This window comes from Condylostylus longicornis, unplaced genomic scaffold, assembly GCF_029603195.1.
Source record: "Condylostylus longicornis isolate FDR11 unplaced genomic scaffold, ASM2960319v2 ptg000022l, whole genome shotgun sequence".
NCBI lineage: Eukaryota > Metazoa > Arthropoda > Insecta > Diptera > Dolichopodidae > Condylostylus > Condylostylus longicornis.
This window is the reverse complement of record NW_026577991.1, coordinates 3,780,273-3,802,187: the sequence shown is the minus strand read 5'-3', so window position 1 is coordinate 3,802,187 and position 21,915 is coordinate 3,780,273. Positions and strand designations below refer to the sequence as shown.

The 21,915-nt window shown below is 25.0% G+C and overlaps 2 protein-coding genes across 4 annotated transcripts in view; one reads left to right on the top strand and one right to left on the bottom strand.

Annotated features, from left to right (window-relative positions):
• LOC129606945 (uncharacterized) overlaps nucleotides 1-15,665 on the bottom strand; it is a 28,104-nt gene extending 12,439 nt beyond the window's left edge. The window contains exons 1-6 of the mRNA XM_055517593.1: nucleotides 15,591-15,665; nucleotides 15,405-15,508; nucleotides 8,936-9,029; nucleotides 8,558-8,870; nucleotides 8,333-8,496; nucleotides 158-223 (exon numbers count right to left, since the gene is read on the bottom strand). Of these exons, the coding sequence (XP_055373568.1) occupies nucleotides 158-223; nucleotides 8,333-8,496; nucleotides 8,558-8,870; nucleotides 8,936-9,029; nucleotides 15,405-15,508; nucleotides 15,591-15,665 (816 nt within the window). The remainder of the gene's footprint in view (nucleotides 1-157; nucleotides 224-8,332; nucleotides 8,497-8,557; nucleotides 8,871-8,935; nucleotides 9,030-15,404; nucleotides 15,509-15,590) is intronic.
• A 1,032-nt stretch (nucleotides 15,666-16,697) lies between these two features.
• On the top strand, nucleotides 16,698-21,893 carry LOC129606754 (probable E3 ubiquitin-protein ligase HERC4). 3 transcript variants are annotated; one of them, XM_055517270.1, is made up of 19 exons: nucleotides 16,747-16,805; nucleotides 16,860-16,934; nucleotides 17,024-17,204; nucleotides 17,687-17,923; nucleotides 17,973-18,370; nucleotides 18,430-18,603; nucleotides 18,657-18,814; nucleotides 18,876-19,137; nucleotides 19,195-19,503; nucleotides 19,565-19,744; nucleotides 19,816-19,935; nucleotides 20,003-20,149; nucleotides 20,222-20,315; nucleotides 20,384-20,541; nucleotides 20,616-20,824; nucleotides 20,889-20,976; nucleotides 21,047-21,184; nucleotides 21,249-21,362; nucleotides 21,420-21,893. In XM_055517270.1, exons 2-19 carry the CDS (start codon nucleotides 16,866-16,868, stop codon nucleotides 21,570-21,572), a joined length of 3,189 nt encoding a protein of 1,062 aa, XP_055373245.1. In that variant the 5' UTR covers nucleotides 16,747-16,805; nucleotides 16,860-16,865; the 3' UTR covers nucleotides 21,573-21,893. The 3 variants fall into 3 exon arrangements, with proteins under 3 accessions (XP_055373246.1, XP_055373244.1, XP_055373245.1); XM_055517271.1 differs by having other exon boundaries at nucleotides 16,698-16,934; nucleotides 17,024-17,186; XM_055517269.1 differs by having other exon boundaries at nucleotides 16,698-16,934.
• Nucleotides 21,894-21,915: the final 22 nt, after the last annotated feature.

The following is a 21,915-nucleotide window of genomic DNA, read 5'->3' as shown; positions in this document are numbered from 1 at the left end:
GCAAAAATTTTGTTTATTAACAAATTCATTCAACCAGAAATAATCATCATCAGTGAGCACAATTTTTCGAAATACGGTTCGAATTGAACCTTAACTTTCTTCGTAAAATTAACTTAAAAATCTTACGATCTTATAAATTGTAAATAATATTAATTACCTGTGTGTAACGTACAGTTAACACTGTTAAAGTTTCATTTAACATGCCAGCGAAAACCCTTTGAGCCTAAAAAAAAATAATAACAAAAAGTTAAAAAAAGGTTGGAAGTGTGAATTTGTCAACTAATCATATTTAACAAATTAATTTAATTTTAAAAAATCTAACTTTTAAATTTACTTTCAATTAATTAATTGAAATATTTTTATTAAACTTAATCTTGACATTAAATAAAAACATGTTATTGCATATTTGTAGGCGGTTCAATAATAACATTTTCATTTTGACCTGAAAAAAATCATATTGCCATTGGCCTTATTACCATTATGTGCATGCTTAAATTTAATATGATGCATTCAATTACCAAAGTTATTGAAAATTATTCATTATACAAAAACAATTTAAAAAACAAAAATATTATTTGAATTTATTGTAAATCTCTTTTGAAAAATAGACCACTTCTATGAAGAGTTTCTCAAATGGCATACAAAAAATTTTCTATATTTGGTGATTGATTTAAAACAAAAAAAAAATAAAATTGTATCATATTAAAAGATTTTGACTTGAATTCTTCTTTGAATGATCTGAATCTGAATTCAAATATTGAATTTTAATAGACAAAATATCAACGAGAATCGTCATATTGAGGAGAAAAATATTTACTTTAAAAATTAATTAAGTATAAATACTTGGAGTTGCCATCATAAATTTATCATAACAATTTTGTACTTTCAATCATTATCATCTAATAATAATTTTAATTATATTTTAATAATGTTTAAATTTGTAAGCATTTAATTTAAATTCACAAATCATTTCTTAACTATTATTAATAATCTGAATTATCATATTAATTCTTAACCATATTATTATAACTTCTTAACTATAATTATAATTTCAGATTGTATTTGCCATTTTAATTATTTATGTTAATGCATCAACTGAATATCTAAATTCTGATGAACATTATGGATTACATACACAAGCAATACCATCTGGACATGGACCTTTAACAGCACATGGATCAAATGATGAACCTACAAATCAATCACCATTAGTAACTGAAGATCCTGAAGAAGATGATGTTGATGATGAATCACAAGAAGATGTTGAGCCACAACATATTGTACAATATATTCGTGTTAAATATATTCCACAACCTGTATACAAATATGTTCAAGCAACATCACCACCACCACAACCACCAACACCAGTAACACCAATACCAACAACTTCAACATCAGTACAAGAATCTATAGTAAAATATATACCACATCATAGACAACGACTTGTAAAATATATTCCAGCTGCATCACATCAATCAACACAAGTTATTAAATATATGCCAGCAACAGCAACACAACGTGTTATTAAACTTGTACCACAAAGAATTGTAAAAGTTCCACAAAGAATTGTTAAAGTATTAAAATATGTACCATATAATCCGGAACATTCACATGAACAACAACAACATCATCAACATATACAAAAGGTAACAACATATAAAGCAACACCAGCACCACATCATCAACAACAATATATACCACATACACATCATACACATCATCATGTTGCAACAGTAACAGTACCAGCATATCATACAGATCAAGTAATATTAACTGGTCCAGCATATGAGCATACATCTATAAGTAGACGGAGTCATCATCATGAGCAGAGTCATGAACATGAACAGCACTGAAATATAAAAGAAAAAAAAAATATTTTAAAATGTATGTGTGTTTAGTTGTTTTTTCTTTCATCTTTTTTATAGTTAATTATTTATTTAATTATTGTTAATACTTTGTTGATATGATTATATTTATTATTGTGTTACAAAATAATTAAATAATTATTTATTTCGAAAATAAATTAAAATATTTTTTTAAAAAATAGTTCATTTATTAGTTCTAATTTATTAAAATTCGAAAAAATTCGAATTAACTACCTAATGACATGATTCCAAATAAAATATGTGTGGAATATGATTCATTCTAATTCTAATGAATCCGAGAAAAATTAAAAAAAAAATTATTTAATAGAGTTCTAGGCATAATATATTTCTATTACTGCCTCCTTTTCTCTGTTTTTTTAGAACTTACTACATTGGTTGGAAAGTACCTATTATCCGTTTGTTGGAAAATTAGAAAATTAGCCATACATTCCGCACTCTCCGGAGGCAAGACAACTGAAAAATTCATATATTTTCTTGAATTTCATAAATTAATATTGTTTTCTTTTTTTAATTTTGTTCAAAAATTTATGGTCAAGCTTTATATTACAATAATTTGCGAATAGGCTGAATCGAATTTAAAAACGTTATTACTGTAATATAGAATTTCAAGGTTTATTGCAATACAATTAAAATCGATGGAACTTTTCTTCTAAAATCTTTGAAAATAAAGAATACTGTTCCCATACTATAACGCTATAGAGTCAGAAGAAGTGAGAATTTAACAATTTATTTCATTGCACATTTTAGTAAAAAGAAGACAGGAAACATCAATTGACAAATGTTTTTTTATGCTTTATTATGTCTCATATTCTTATTGCTTCTTTTACCTCACATATCTTTTTTTTTGAAAAATTTTAATATAAACTAGAATCTTCCATGATTTGATTATTAATGAAAAAGTCGGGATGTTGTAATAATTAAAAAGAACTACATACTGAATGAGTAGTAAAAATATTCGAATGAAATTAATCAAAAAGGTTTTTAACTTTTTTATCAAATATGACTTAACTTCGTCAATAAAACCATTCTGAAAAAATCTGTGACTTTGCAATTCCAAAACATTCTGCTATTTATTTTTAAGTTTTTGAGTTAGATTTTGTAGATTGTAACTACAAGCTTTACAAGTGCAAGTTTAAACTAACTGATAAAATTTTTGTAAATCACTCATGCAATTCGCTACTGAAATCTAGATCCCTAAAATCTAATTCTTATTTACTTGAAATCTATTTTTATTTGCTCCAATCAAACAATCAAATTTAATTTTAGTAAAATTAGTTTTAAAAAGATGAGTTTTTGTCAAATATATATGACGCAAAAAAAAAAATCTTGAATCCCACCAACAATAAGTTCCATATCTCTTGCCTACGAAAATTAATCTACATTTAAAAAAATTTGCTAAAAATTCATTGATACTCAACAATCAAAATTAAACTTTTAGTAAAATGTATTAATTTTTTTAGCTGTTGTAAATTATATTGTAAGGGTTTTAAATTGTCAACAACTCATTATAATTGTAAGACTACAAAGTAATAATTTTATTTGTAAATCTATAGACCTAGTTTTTAATAACTTTTACTTTAAGTTGCACCTTCTAAAAAATTTGACCAATTCCATATCAAAATTCTATTTATTTACAAGTAACGCCTTCTTGAAATTTAAAAAAAAATTTTGTTCCATCTGTTTTAGAGCAAAAATTTTCCAAAAGGCTGCAACATGCATACACGTGCGATATTTTGTATTATAGTAATTGCAAAATAATTATTAAAAACAATAGAAAATTAATAAAATTGAAATCAAATTAACATTTGATTATACTCAAATTTTCACAAAAAGAAAATTCAAGTAAATTCAACTTTTTACAAACAGTAGCAACAGGAGTGGTTGCAATTACAATCTTTTTTTAAAATTTTAAAAAAAATTGTTCCTATCTTAAAACTATTTTAATGTTTTTATAAATTCTTATTCTAACTTTCCGTAACACCTAAAAATTTACATTATTGTTAAATTAATTTTAAAATTACGTACACCATAATTTACCAATATGGTTTCAATATTTAAAATACTTAAAAATTTTACTTTCAACATGATAAAAAACCCAATGTTATTACTAAACAATTATAATTAACACTTTAATAACTATTCACTACCGTTTCCATACATATATTTCGGAAGTTCTTTAAAAATCAAGTGAAACACTTAATAATCGAAAAAAAAAATTTCAAAATTTACATAAGTATCATTCAGTTTAATATATGTAGAGTAAATAATGTATAGAAAAGCAAAAATATTTTTTTGTTTTTTCTCATAAAAATTTTTTTTGTATAAATAGCATGTAAGAAATTTATTGAAATCATATTACTTTCATACTTTCGAGCTATTTAAACAATATTCCAATCCAAATCCAAAATGTTCAAATTTGTAAGTTATTTTATAATATTTTCAATAATCAATATTTCTAAGGTGAACTTAATTTTTCAATGTAAATTATTTTTAATCACTTTATTTTCAATTAAAGGTAATTTTTTCGGTTTTTATTGCTATTACATCGGCTGGAATTATACCAGAACATCATGGATTACATACATTAGGTTTACCATCTGCTCATGGTACTATTTTGGGACATCCTTTACATCATCATCATCATGATCCAATTTTAGCACATTCCCCAATAATTACTGCACCGGCTGTAGTTAAAGTAGCACCAGTTGTAAAATATGTTAGTCAACCAGTTGTTAAATATGTTGCTCAACCAATTGTTAAAGTTGCTGAACCAATTGTATTGAAATCATATCCTGGCCATCACCATCATCATCATGCAATTGCATTACCAGCACTTCATGGTTTACCACATTATCATTTGGCCAGTTTAGGACATCATCATCATCATCATGATATTTTACATTAAATTCAGAATGATAAAACTAAAATTTACATATTTAAGTTTTATTGTTAAATATTTTGATAAAAGAAAATATAAAAAATTCTTGTTAACATTTTGAATATTATATGAAAATTCAAATTTACATTTTTTTAAAAATTAAATGATATCAATTAAAAAATCAAAATTAAATCTAAATTTATTTGTGTAAATGTTAATGAAAACTTGAAATATGATTTCTTACAAAACGACTTAAATTTTTAGGCTATTTTAATTTAAAAACCATTGAAAATGTTTTTCACGAGTTATTATACACAGTTCTATCATTCTCATATAATAAATTCGGTTCTATAAAATTAAATTTAATTGATCTTGTTTGTGTGGCTCTAATTAATTATTCAGTATAGTCAATTAACTTTTATAACGCAACAAATTTTTATACCCTCTATAACTCTACATAATTTTTAAACTTTCTAGATTTAAGAAAATAAAAAATTTTATGCTTTTTAAAGAAAATTAACTATTATTTACAATGACAGAACACAGTAATGATTCAAGAGTTGTGTGAATCAAAAAAGTGTGTGCTTTTAGTATGACGATCCTTTAGAATTTAGTGTTTACCCAATTAAATTTCAAGCAAAACACAAAATCTTAAGAGATGTCTTCTTTTCGTTATTTTACCCTTTGTAGATTTTAACCCTTAAGTTAACCCTTTGTACAATTTAATCTTAGAATATAATATAAACTTTAGCAACCCTTTGAAAGTTACTCCATTTTCTTTAATATTCGAGTGTATTATACTTAACACGTTTTCCTTATAGCACAAATTCTTCCTAGTTTTTATAACTTCTTCATTATGATTGTTACAATAGAAATTTATATGAATGTTTTTAAACAAAAAGGGTTCTATTAAATCTATTTACGATTTTTATATATGTTTTACCCTATATTAGTTATAGAGAAATTTTGTAGATGAAAGCGAAAATTGTTTAAGTCGGGGTGGACTTAATTTTTTTACATGTTCATGTTAACCATACTTAAATCTAGATTCTATCAAAATTCATTAATTAATTTTGAAATTAATGATACAATATTAGATAATTAAAATTTTTTTGAAAAATAAATTTAAGATTTGTATTAAATTTATTTGAAAAAGGATATTTGAATTTAATAAGCTTAACCGACTTTTATTACAATATTTTTTTCATTAATAAAAAAGTGCAAATAAATATTGAAAAGTAATTTAAAATCATGAAATTCATTGCCAGGAAAACTTATAGGTAATATATTAAGAAAATTTATGAATATTTTACATTACATGCATTTACATATATAGTTTATGTAATTTAAAGTTTTGTTTTTTATAATTTTTATAATATTTTAATAAATTTTTTGAAAATATGTAGTTTTTGTTGAATTTTAATTTTTTTCCTTATTAAAAAACTTATTAAATTCGTCTTATTAAGAATATGTTCAGTTTTACAGCAAACAGTCAAAATTTTAAATCAACAGTTTATATTTCGCTAAAATTGATCAAAACCGTCACTGGTTCTATAAGACAAATAAAGTTTTGTAGGAGAGTTTATCAGAGTGCGATTTTACTTAATTACAACCTAATATACAATCCACTTAGCAATTAAGATTAAATTTACTTAATAAATCAAGCTAACGTTGAAAACTGAATTATGTTATACGCCCTATCATTATTCTTGAAAAGGGTAAATATTTCAAGTACTATTGATACTATAATTTTGTTATTGTTTTTCTTTAAATAACATTTAACATTTTTTTTATTAAAAAAATGAAACAAATATTGAAAATCTCCTACTTCAATATCATGTTAATGGCAAAATTTCCTAACACCAAATATTTTAGATAAAGTACCTTATTAGCTTATAAAATGCACAATATTAATTGTTAAAATAAATTTGGAATAACCTTGAAAAGTGTGATATATAAAACTTTTTACCTACATTTGTTATTTTTTTTTTGTACTTTATAAAAATTACATAATATACAAACAACACCAATATGCATTATTTTGTAACAAAAAAAATAAAAAATTTTGAAATACATTTTTTATAATTGTAACAAAAAATTCGGTCGCATAACTTATTTAATTGTAAATTCACTTTATAAATTCTTTTTTATATTTTCATTTTCGGTAGGAGATAAATTACAAGACAAAAAAAAAGTGTCATGTAATAATCACTAAATATTGTATTTCATGAATGCCAGAAATGTTATAGAAATTTCAAATTTGTTTATAAAATCATTAAAATATTTATCTCTTTATCACCTTAGCAATGAATTCAATTTAAACAATGACCTATACCTATGTGAAATTCTTGTTATTTTATTATACATATCGTTTTTTATGCTGCTTGTGAATTCGAATTTGGTAATGGTACTTTAAAAGTGCTACACATATGAGATCACTTGAAAATATTTGAACTTATTTCTTATTTTTATAGCATTTTCTTTCTTATTACTACAAGTACTTTCATTTTTCAAGAAAACAATTAGAAAAAAATTTTATAATTCCGGCGAGATAGAAAAGTATAGGAAATTATCGATATTGATTTATGCATTATACTATAAATACTGAGTTTTAACATTAAATTGTATCATTAAAGTTTTGTACTTTCGACTTAACTAAAGATTCATAATATTTCCAGCAATTAAACAAAAATTACTTAAACAAAAATGCTTAAATTTGTAAGTTAAAATATTAAATACATTTAAAATACTAATTTTCTTCCTCAAATATTTATAAGGTCATTTTTGCTGCATATATTGTTTTGGCTTCAGCTGGAATTATTCCATCAGAACATCATCATCATGGATTACATCATAGCCATTTAAGTCTTCCATCAGCACATGGTACAATACTAGAACATGATCATTTTGTACATAATCATTTAGGTCATCATGATCATTTAAGCCATCATGGTCCAATTATTAAAGTAGCATCACCATCAGGACATGGAGCTTATCATATTTCACATACCCCGATTGCAGTACCAGCTCCTGTACCAATTGTTAAAGTTGCAACACCAATTGTTAAAGTAGCAACACCAATCATTAAGTATGTTGCACAGCCAATTGTAAAAGTTGCCCATGAGCCAATTGTCTTAAAATCATATATACCAGAACATCATCTTCATCAGCATCATCATACCGAACCTTTAAATCATTTACATAAGATACATGCAGTTAAATTAGCGCCATTACCGCATCATCCTAATCATCATCATGCTATCTCTGTACCAGTACCAATTCATTCTTCACCAATTTTATTAAGCTCACCATCAGCTTTACATCATGCAACATTACCTTTAGCTAGTCATCATCATGGACATGTTCATCATCATGATCTTTTACATTAAACAGTTTTTTAAAAGCTCATTTTAAGAAATATTGTTGTTATATTGGTTATGTTACAAAAAAAATTAATAAAACATAAGACGATTTTTTTAAATACAAATTAATTTCAAAGCTTTTCACATTGTATAAAAACCTCATAAGCCTTATACTGATAAACGACAAATAAAAAATCAAAAATTACCATTTTTGGTGGAACAGAATTCCATAAATCTTCTCTTGTTCCTTTAATATACAACCACCACATTTGTATTGTATAACTTCCGCGTTCTGATTCAAAAAATGTTTGTTGATTTTCCCAATGCAAACTTTCTGCATCTTGCATTATATATAAAGTTAATAAACGACCTTAAATTTGGATAAGAAAGTATTAATAATTTATTTTAAACAAAAGTACAGTTATACATACAATGTAAGTCTAACAAACGTTCTGCTAATGCTTCTGTCATTTCAGAATATTGTTTATAACTTAATTTTAATGAGCCGCCTTTTTCATCCTCAACAGTTGGTGGGCATATTGTTGTACTAACTGATTGTAAATATACCCATAAACAATTTTTAATTAGAGCAGCAGCACCAATTGTAGCCGTCAATACAGTTAAATCAGCATGATCTAATGATTCTTGACTGAGACAATGTAAATGTTCTAATAATTTATCGGCAGATTTTGTAACTAAACTAACAAACATTTCTGGATTAGAACCTTTTACATCAGATGCCATCTATACAAGAATTTCAGAAATTTTAAATGAATTAGTTTTATGAAAATATTTTTTTCACATCTTACATCTTGATGTTCAGTTTTAGTTTCTTCAAATTCAGTATTTTTGTGTAACAAACCAGAATGTTTTCTATATGCGGCAAGATATTCATCTTCCCACCTATAATAAAGATATTAAATCAATTAGAATTTATAAAAAAAATTCATTACATACAATATATAATTTAAATTAAGTCAAAGAAAAATATTATAGTCGAAGAGAAAAAGAGTGCTAAATAAGTGAACTGGATTTATTCGACAAAAAAATTTAAATCGCTGACCAAAGTTTAGGCACCACGTCAGTTTATATTCTAATAGCTGCCAATTATTTTTTAATAATGATTTCTAAAACGCATCAACGGTTTGGCCATACCATTATATCGAAATTGCAGTTATCATATACTTGTAATTGCTATGCAACTAAACTTACTAGTGTACTTATTGCAGAATGGTATTGTTCTACAGTATATCTACAATTTCAATGTTAGAGATAATGTATTCCCAACAATATACTTACTGAATCAATTTATTAAAATTTATGAATTCCCTCAAACAAAAAAATATTTATTCATTAACATTGGAGTACAATTCAAACAAATCATGAGTAAGAGAAAAAAAAAATATATATAAAGCGAAAATATTTACAATGTGTACCGAAAAATTATACAATACGTATGTAGTTTTTAGTTGCAATTTTTATTTTCCACTTATACTTTATATGCTATTGTGAATTCTCGAATTTTATTTTAAGACTCATATATAAATCGTGATAACACACTTGTCTGTTTCTTTTTTACAACTCTTGCCCAACTTAAAGAAGCAGTAAACTTATAAAACAACTTAAAGTTAATAGTGTACATACTTACATGCTTGAAATTAAAAAGAAAATTGTATATACGTTATCATAAAAATTATCTTTAAAATCTCATTAAAATGATAAAATTCACACGGAGTATAACAGTTGTGAATGTGGAATGTATGTATATAGAAAATGTATAAACTCATTAAATTTTCGTACTCAAAACAATTACAATTATTTTAATTTAACAATTATATTTGTTAATTTTTTTTTTGTTATATAGTTATATGGACAATATACACAGTATAAACCATTCATGCAATAAATGCAAAATTTCTCAATTATAAATATTTAAAATTAATGATATTTCTTTTAAAAATGGAGTATTCTTACATGTATGATCATTTAATAACATCAAATATAAACCAATAAACACTGTACTGAGCTTATATCAGTACTGTATTGCAGCTTATATCAGTACCGAATTAATACCGAAATATTACCGTAATTTTCAATTATGTACATATATACTAAATATAGTATATTAATTTTAAGGCAGCAAACTAAATAAAAAACAAATAAAATGTCTAGCAAAATGTGAATCTAACGTCAATTTAACTTATTCAGACAATTAAAATTGTATTACTGAATTGGTCAAATTTATGCTACATCAGAGTTTCGATATATGCCCTCAGATCACATGCGTTTCAAAATACGCGACTCATATAATTCAGCCCGTATGAAATATAGAAATGTTGTCTACTGTATTACATGTTTTTAGAGAACTAAAAAAAATAATAAGGCAACAATTTTAATTGAATAAAATCAGAAATTAAAATTATATTGCTGAATAAATCAAGTTGACGTTACACTCATATACATACAATTTAAAAATACTCCTATAGATCTACTCAATTGAATTTTCTTGCAAATTCTATACTTAATATTTTGTTTTTCATATAGAAAGAGATTTTACTGTTTTCTCTTTAAATGTGCCATCCAATTAAATGGATGGTCAAATTAAACAATTTTTCTTTTATTTTCTTTTTTTTTTTTTTTAAATTTGCGCTCTAATAAAATTAACAAAGGTAAATCAAAATTACATAACAATTGACAGAGAAACAAGAATAACATAAAAAAAAAAAACAAAAAATTATTTTAAAGGTTGTCTATATTGTACCTCATGTGACATCAAAAGAGTTCAATAATTTCAAATTTAATCTAAATAAACCAAATTATTCCATATACATGCCTATGAATCAACAAAATAATAAATTGTGTTCGCCAAATAATGAAATATTTTAATATTTAATATTATAACCGTAAACACCAATTATAGAACAAGTATTCAAGTTCATTATTCTTTATATATGCGGTATTGTATGCTGTACACACTTATATAATATAATATTTATACACACTTGTACATCAAACTAAGAAGGAAAAAGTAAAATAACCCAAAACACGAAAACATGAAATGTACATTTTAAAACAAAAAAAAAATAATGAAAAAATAAAAACACTTCAAGTTGGCATTGTAACATTATCCCATGGCTAATCGGATACAAATATACAAGATAAACCTAACTGATCTTTATAAAAAATATTATAAGTTAAATAGGTAAAACTCTAGGATGACACTTAAATTATGTACTTGCATACAATAAAATTATAAAATAATATCAAAAATGTCTAAAAATTTTCACAGCAGGATTCAATTCAACAGTTCCAGTTAAAGTTGTATACGGGGGAGAAATCTTGTATACGTATATGTACTATGCTTTATATTTTGGAAGTATACACACCTGGGATCGTAATCATAACAATCCAGCTTAAAACTTCTAGTTGTAATGGTATATTACTGGATTAATACACTATTGCAATACTGAATTAGATGTTAATACAGATTAACTACAATCCAGATGTTCGAGTATTTTAGTTAAAACAAAGTTTCAATAGAATACCAATTAGGAACACCTATTTATATGTATTTAAATTTCTGTTAAATAAGTATAATTTCCAATAAATACCGTAATTATTTTTACACAACAAAAAATACATGTAATTTGAATTATTCAGTAATTGAAATTGCACTGATTTTACTAATTCAGTAATTAAAATTGACTATTAAAAACTAATTTGTAAAACTAAAATTGCATTCACAAATCTATACTCCTTGCAAAACGAAAAATTTATGATAAAATATATTTTTTTCTAAAAAAAATTAGAAATTGTAACATTATAAATCGAAGAGCAAATTTATGATATCATTGATTATTAAAATATTTATTTTGAAAAAAAAAAATGAGTACATTTAATAGTTTGTACCTAATAATTATTGATGTACGTATCGTATATGATAAAATGAGTCATTAATAAGGTATAGTATAGCAAGTATTAGGTACATATAAATATAATAATTATGAGTACATAATATTGTATAATTTCGGGTCCGCTCAAATTTAACAACTAAATCTTGAAGTGTGTGTATTTATTCTTCATTCATTATAAATTTCATTGAAAGAATTTTCAACTTTAATTTTGTTTATATAAATCTACTGTGCTACACAATTTTATACAAATTAGATCAAAAAAAAAATCAATTTGAATTAGTTGAATTTTTTCTTATTTCGTTTTCAATCCATCTAACAATTACAAAAAATATATACTACATAATTATGTTTGTACTACAGTCGCGTTCCGAAAAACTATTTAATATCCGTTTCGTTCACAATAAAGTCTCATTTAGTTCTTAGAAAAACACAAAATACTAGTAAGAAAATACTAAATGTTTTGCTTTATTTAAATTTTCTCTTAAGAAATTTCTAATTACAGATCGTAGATATTTAAGATCTCTTGAATTTAATTGTTCAATTAAAAATTGGTAAATATTTTGATTCCTTAATTTTATTAATCTTGCCGTTCGACATTTCTATAGATTATTTCTAATTCAGGAATTATAAATTTATTTCGTTATATTTACTCTAAAAGTAATAATTCCATCTATTGCAGAGCATTCTACTTCATTGAAATATAAAGTATCTGTACCAAATGACGATCTACAACGTTTTTTTTACATTAAACAAATTTTTCAAATTTTTTCCATCGCAGTAATAATTAAATTAAAATAATTTTCGTATATTATCAGTAACATTCACTCAACTAATATTATATAGAGTGAACACAAACATAATATTTTCAAAGTCATAAAATCTTAATTATAATTATTATAACTTTTTTGAGTATTAAAATGTAGTTAGTCAGTTTGTTGTTCAAGATTTTCTACCTTGTTATTGCAATTATTATAAAGTCAAAGATTTCTTGAAATTTTCAATTGTCTTACTAGAGTTGAACAATAAATTTGTTGCCGGTTTTTTTTTTCTTCTTTTGTTTGTTATGCCCTTTTAGTTTAATTATTTTTGAAATTGTGTATGAGGTTATTAAATGGTACGCTTCTATTATTTTTTTACACCATCTCTTATAAATAACAAAACAAAAAAATATATTTGTTATTTTGTTCGGTTTTAAAAATAATTTTTGATAATACTGTTAACAAAAAAAAAAACAATACAGTTGAAAAAAAAAGTTGCCTCCCCGTTCAGTATGTTTAAAATTTTTTAAGAGATGGAAAAATAACACCAAAAACAATTTAGAATTTCAAACCTTTACCATCTTTACTATAAATACCATAAGAAATAATAAACCACAACTCATAACGACTTAGTAGTTTGAATTTTTCATTTAATTTTTCTATAACTAAAAAATTAATTTTTAGCAAAATGTTCAAATTTGTAAGTTTTATAGTAATTTTTACTTTAAAAATATTAAATAAAACTTTTAAAATATAATTAAATTAAATAATTGATTATTTTGGTTTTTTTCTAATTTTTAAAGATAACATTTATTATGTGCATTGTTTACTGTTCTGCTGGTATTATACCAGAACATCACGGATTACACACATATTCTTTGCCATCTATACATCATGATACTTTATTAGATCATCATCATCATCATCATCCAGCTGCGATAGCTTTACCAGCACCAACAATTATTAAATATGCACCAGCTCCAACAATTGTTAAAATTGCTGAACCAATAGCTCCAATTGTTAAAATTGCTGAACCAATTGTATTAAAATCATATGCACCCTTAGCTGAATCATATAGCAATTTACATAAAGTATCATATAAAATTCCAATAGCACATCATCATCATCATCCACATCATACAATAATACCAACATTACATTCAAGTTCAATTGCTTTACCATATTCAAGTCATGGACTATATGGTGATCATCATATTTATGGACATTCATATGGACATCATCACGGACTTTTGCATTAAAAAAAAACAGCCAGCCAAACTTACGATTTTCGTTTTCCTATCTTTGAAATTTTACTATACTTAGAACATTTTATGTTATTTTATATAATAATGGAAAAAATTTTAAAGTAAAAAGAAAATAAATTGAATAAATGTTATTTAAATCTGAATTTTCTAATGTTTCTCTTTATTTTTTTAAGTTTTTAAAATAAGATTTAAGATTATATTTAAAGTTAGTTGGTACTAATCTATGACGAATATTTACAGATATTATAACGAAAATTTGAGCTGTATATTGAGCAATATAAGCAAATGAACATTCGCAAAATCTAATTTACTAAAGAAAGTTTGAGATCACAGTTTTTATAGTCCAATATATAAAATATGTATATGCCACTAAATGCAATTTAAAAAAAATCTTCAACTTATTCAACAACTTAATATTATATGAGATTTCTGATTATTTCAACATAGTAAACCTATTTACGAAATTTATTCAATATATTACAAATTGAAAGAGAGTACTAACATGAATCTTTTTAACACAGTACAAATATATAAAGCCCGATTTAAAAAATATCAACATGGTTTCAGTAATTAGAGAGATAGATTCAAATGCCAAGTTGTACATCAGAAACACAAATATAGAATTCCGCAACTGGCCTAACAAAAATAACCAAATGCCAAGAAATCTAATGGATACAACCATTTTTTAAAATAACCAAGAAGCAAAAACTACATAAAAATTACACGCGTACAGAAAATAGGGAAACATGAATTGTGATAATAAGAAAACCTTTCATTAAAAGTTAGATTAAAAAGCAAAACAATTAACCTTGACTCTAAATAAAGATGCCGGAAGAACCAATAAAACACATCGAATAAGAAAAAAGTATGTAGGTAGGTAGGTAGGCATTTTATAGGTAGTGGATTATTAATAAAAAGTTCACCATCATCATTATCACTACAAGATATTTAAAACCAATTATAGGCGAATTTAAGATGTATTATTAGAAGTATATATGTAGTAGCAATTATTTTTTTATTTATAACAAAGGTCATTTATTGTTATTATATTGATTAAATAATTAAGTTTTTTTGGGCACAAAATAAACATTTGTAATAAATTAATTGAAAATTCTGTAAGTAAGTAGGTACTTAACATTCGATTAATTTAAAAAAGATTATAATAGAGATTAGAATTCACAATAGATTAATTTTAACTTGGAAAATTCATTCTTATCAATTCTTACATAAGTTTATTAAAGACTATTAACTAATATCCGTTTTTTTATGGTAGGTACATACAAATAATACATTTTTTTTTTATCTCAATGCATTGTTAAATTGTTGGAAGTTTTGACTTACCAAAGTACAATTTTGATAGAAGCAAATGAAGCATATCGCGGAAAGTCTAATTTACCACCAACAACACCCGGGCATATTTTCTCTTGTAATACGTTTTGTTTTTCCTAAAATTAAATAAGATTTATAAAGTACAGTTAAAAAAGAATATTTATATGGGAATGTAAGTACATATGTATAGGTACCTACTTGATAATATTGAAGATCTCTTTGTAAAAGGATAGGGATTCTATCCATTAAATTTCCTTCTTCCATTACTTCCATTTTGATATATTCTATTTTGTATTTTCCTCTTTTTAAATAAAAATATTAATTTTTTAAATTTGTTTGTTAAGTTTCCTTTGATTTTTTTAATACAATAAATTTGAATATTGTTTGATCAATATTGAGGTGAAAACTTGCAAAATGAATGAGTGCTTATACATATGTATGTACATACATATATACATAGTTATGTATGCATATTGTGTACTGCATAAATTTTATTTAATTTCATTTCATTGCATTAAACCGAAAATCCTTGCTGTTTTAATATTGCAATTTTTCTCATAACCATATACTTCTTAAAAAATTTTTAATGTTAATATTAAAATTGAATTTTCTAGTTAAAATCGTTTAAAAAAATTTAGGAATTGCATTTTGTGATCCGTTAAACTTTTTCTATGTTGTATTGTCATTTTATTAAAGCACAGTACACACTTGCATAAACATTACTTATAAAACATTATTATGACGACCTGTTGAATTTTTGTTGGTTTGTGTCTTTGTTTATTTTCCAACTTTCAAAAAAATTTTTTATTAAAAATTTATCAGCATAAATTGGAACATGTTGACATATTAATTAAATTAATGGTATGTAAGAACACATCATACATGTATTTCCCTTTTAACTTTTTTTTTAAATTTAAATGCCTATTAAATTGAAAATATGTATGCAAAATTTTAAATTTTCAATTTTTTCCGAAAATTAAATTTATTCACCACGGTTTAACATCCCTGACATATTCATGTATACAGATCGAAAAAAATGATAAAATGTCAATATGAAAGCTTTAATGTCATTCTGATATCCAAGTCCAATGCAAAATTGCAAAATATATTCAAAATTAGCCTTGTTAATAAAATATATTAAAATTTGAGTAGTAATCAAGTTAAAAAAAAATACAATAATATACACAAATATATATCTAAATTTTCACAATATCTCATTATTATTACATGCGCTATAAACACAGACAGCCAAATGAATTTAATTTGTAATTTTTGACATTAATATCGATTGTAAGTTACAATATAAAAGTACATACATATTGTAACATTTAGCTTTGTCATTTTTAATTAATGGATTTTTCTAGATTTATCAAAACCTGTGGTCAAATATAGTTTTTTTTATTAATTATTATCGTATGTTGTTTATGGTTAGAATTATTTTTATAACTTAATGCAAAAAATTTATAGACCAATATGGCAATATATTGTTGGGGTAACACAAGTCATGGAGAACTTGGTTTGGGGGGCATAGAAGATGAATTGGTAAGTCATGTGAATGTTATGTGATTAAAACTTAAAATAAGGATATACATAGATTAAATATATATATATATATATATCCTTTTTTTTAGATATATTCACCACGTGAAATGCCATGGTCTTTATCTTCGCAATTAGTTCAAGCTGCTTGTGGCAGCACACATACTTTATTATTAACTAGTCAAGGGACTGTTTATTCCTGTGGAAATAATGATTATGGACAACTTGGTCACGAGTTATCACGAAAAAGGCCACGTATGTCAGCCATATTTAGTATGTCCTGCTTGTTTCACCATTAATTATAAAAATCATGGGAATTGATCTGTTAATATAATGTATATAATTATATCGAACTTGTCAATTCATAATGAAACATTTCGAATTATGGTGATAGAAATACTAACAGATTTTTTCCCTGATCTACTAACATTATATTCTTATCTTTAAATTTACTAGAAATTTTGTATAAATATTTGTATTTAAATCAACAAATGTACACATTTTTGTAATATGTACATACATACTTTTGTGTAACAATGGGTGCTTGATTTTAGATTATTTGTTTTAATAATGTGATTAATAATTTAAGAGGTGTTGTTGTCAATAATTTAGTTACAAATAGTCAAAATATTTAAAATGTCGAGTCTAGTATTATAAAAGTATCAATAATCGCTTCATTCACATTACAGGACTGCTATAATTTTACTCTCAATTAGTTATTTAGCAAAATATTTTTAATTATATTTTTATCATAGAACCAGTAAAAAATTTGGAAAACTACATAATTACACAAGTAGCTTGTGGATGTGATCATTCTTTAGCATTAAATGAATGGGGACAAATTTTTAGTTGGGGATCAGATAACAATGGTCAATTAGGACACGATAATGGATTACCGAGTCAGTCAAGTCCAAAAATAATTAAATTATTAGCCACTAGAAATGTTATTCAAATAGCATGTGGGAAATATCATTCTTTGGCCTTAACAAATAGTAAGTTAAGAGCTTAATTTATTCAATATTCTAAACATTTTGCTTTTAGATGGGGATTTATACGCGTGGGGTGGCAACAGTTACGGTCAAATTGGTAATGGTGTTACATCAGAAAAAGTTACAAAGCCAACATTAGTAAGTTCCTTATCCGGTCTGCCAATTTCCTTCATTGGTTGCGGAGGATTTCATAGTTTTATTCTATCAAAATCTGGAGCTGTATACGGTTGGGGTAAGAACACTTTTGGTCAACTTGGAATAAATGATGAAACTTCAAAAAATCATCCGACGCAGTTAAAAACACTTCGATCTTTGAGAGTTCGATACATAAGTTGTGGCGAAGATTTCTCAGTTTTTCTAACAGCTGATGGTGGAGTTTTTACTTGTGGTGCTGGACAGTTTGGACAGCTGGGTCATGGTAGTCTGTCTAATGAAATTTTACCAAGAAAAGTATATTTTATATAATATTTATAAAATCAGTTTTCGTAAATCGTAAATTTCTAATTAAGGTTTTAGAGCTGATGGGAAGTACAATTACACAAATATCTTGTGGAAATCGTCATACCTTAGCTTTAGTTTCATCAAGGGGACGTGTTTATGGTTTCGGTTTAGGTAGTTCTGGTCAGCTAGGTAATAAGTCTGTTATTAGTGCAAACGTACCACAAGTAATTTTAGGACCATGGGTTTGTCAAACTATATTTTTAAAAGAATGTTTAAAACTTTGAAGAAAATTTAGGTATCTCCTAATGGGACATTAATTCAAGATGAAGTAAAACAAGATAAAATGGGATCTTCAGTAACTGTTACAAGAATATTTTGTGGAGGTGATCATTGTTTGGTATCTACAGCTGAATTTCTGAAAAAAATTCCAGCCTACGATTGCAGGCACTATCCGTAATTCAATGTTATATTAAAAATGCCAAACATTTTCAATAATATGTATTCTTCATTACAGAAAAACAACACAAATTCTTTCTTTAACCACCGAAATGACAGAAGAATGTGCTAAAGCTCCAAAAGATATATCTGTTGATTTAGATTTAATTACTAATATTGAATCGATATTTGTTAGCCAAACGTGCATTAATGCTTCTTTTTTACTATCGGATGGAGATCATTCGTGTTGTACTTCAAAACACCACGGTGTGGATGTTCCAGCTGTTATAAAAGCTTTCGATTTTATTAGGAAAATTGAAAATGAATCTTTAAAACAAATTGTAACATAACACTTTTTTAAGTATCTAACCTTTTAAAAAATAAAACTCTTATTTTAGATTTGGGACAGTATCACAAATACTCTACTAAACACATTGAAACCTTCTCCACCTGATGTGGAAACTTTAAGAATATATTTAATATTACCAATGTATCATGAATTTGTTAATGCAAAAAATTGTAATTCTTTGCATACACCATTTAGCAATGCTATTGGTCGTTTAACATCCAACGCCAGTAAAGTGTTATTTAAATGGTGGGGAATTGTACCAATCGAATATTTTGAAATATTGGTGGATAACTTTAAATCAGTTGTTGTATATATTATTAGTTTCAAATTTAAACCGGAAAGAGAATCTGGAAAAAAGGTAAAAATATTTATACATGATAATTATAAACAAATTAATTTGAATAAAATATGCATTTTAGAAAATAACTTATGAATCAAATTTACAAGCAGCATTAAATATGCTGGTATTTTTACATTTAGTAAATGTTAGAAGTAGACAGGGAAAACAAAAAATTCCAGCAAGACATTTTCATATTCCAGAAGTTACAGACGAAATCGATATTCAGAACGATTATATACGTTGGATAATAGATAAAAGTGTAAATATATATATTTTTACAAAATTAAATCCCTCCGATTATCTATAATTTTTTTAATGTAATATTTACAGCAAAATAGCTTCTATTTATGTAAATATCCCTTTTTATTTGACGCAAAAGCAAAATTATCAATTTTAGAGACTGATCAAGCTTTTCAAATGCATACTGCAATGCAAAATGCTGCAGCTCAAGTAATAAAACTTTAATAAAAAATTTTTATTAAAAAAAAATTATAAATTGTAAAATTTATATTTTTAGGGTGTATTTGCCTTTTTGAACTTTCCGATAGTGCCTCCAGAAGTTACGCAATTTCTTTATATAACCGTTTCACGTGAACATTTAGTGGTTGACACTTTAAGAGAAATTGCGCATTGTACACAAAAAGATTTAAAGAAACCATTAAAAGTAATATTATATTCAACTCAATACTTAAAAGATAAATAAAATTTTATATTTTGTTTTGTATTAATTTTTAAGGTAAAATTCTGTGGTGAAGAAGCGGAAGATGCTGGTGGAGTACGTAAAGAATTCTTTATGTTGCTTTTAAGAGAAATAATAGATCCGAAATATGGTATTGTTTCTCTTTCTAAGAAATGTTGTAAATATTTCTTTAATATAAACCATTTTTAAATTTTCAAGGTATGTTTAAAGAATTCGAAGAGACCAGGACAATATGGTTTTCTGATTGCTCGTTTGAAGTTGATGATATGTATTTATTAATTGGAATAATTTGTGGTTTAGCTATTTATAATTTTACTATCATAGATTTACCATTCCCACTAGCACTTTATAAAAAAGTATATATTAATTTTTGATTAATATTATTGTTCAAAAAAGTAAACCAATTTTCTATTAAATTTCTTTTTCGTAGCTTCTCAAGGAACCAGTTAATTTATCAGATTTGCGTGACTTATCACCTACCATGGCAAATTCTCTACAACAATTATTAGATTATACTGAAGATGATTTACAAGATATTTTTGGTTTAAATTTTGAAATAACACGAGATATATTCGGCGAAGTAAAAGTGTTTCCATTAAAACCTGATGGAGAAAATATACCTGTTACACAACAAAATAAGTAATTTTTTTTTTTTTAATTTTCCATTTCGAACCGATATTTATTATAAATTAATATTTTCTAGAGACGAATTTGTTAATTTATATATAGATTTCATTTTTAATAAATCCGTTGAAAAACAATACGAAGCCTTCCACACCGGATTCATAAAAGTTAGTGTTTGAACAAAAAATATAAAACATAAGAAAAAAAAGATTATTAATTTTTTTTATTATGAAAAAGGTTTGTGGTGGTCCAGTTTTATCATTGTTTGAACCAGAAGAGTTAATGGCTGTAGTTGTAGGAAATGAAGATTATGACTGGCATGTATTACAATCTGAAGCAGAATATAAAAACGGATATGCTTCAAGTGACCAAACGGTAAATAATTTATTAATCATAACATTGATTATAAAAAAGTACTGATAATTATGATTGATTTTAGGTACAATGGTTTTGGGAAGTATTTCATGAATTACCTTTAACGGAAAAGAAAAAATTTTTATTATTTTTAACCGGAAGTGATAGAATACCAATTAAAGGAATGAAAGGAATTAAAGTACTAAATATTCAAATACTAAAATCTTCTGAAATATTTATTTTACTTGAATTTTAGATATTTATACAGCCCACAAGTGATGACAAACGTTTGCCGGTAGCTCATACCTGTTTCAATTTATTAGATCTACCTCGTTACCAGACAAAAGAGAGATTAAAGTATAAACTCCTGCAAGCAATTCAACAAACTCATGGTTTTAGCCTTGTATAAACATTAAACTATAGTAGAACAATAAAAAAAGGAAAATACCTAAATTTTTAATACAACAAATTGTTGATTTTCGTTTTTTTCTTTTTAAATAATAATACAATGAAAACTATAACGAAAGGAATTTGATTATGTAATGTAAAAAAAAAATGTAATATGAAATTTAAATTTTTTTCAATTTTCCTTATTTATTTTATACTATGTTGTTAAAAATTATTAAAACACAAGACATTTTAAATTTTTGCATTTGATGTTAATGGTTGAAACAAATGCGCTTTATAGCAAAAAAATAAAAATTTTTTAAATTATGTATTGTGGTATAAAGTTGAATGTGTGTAATGATTTT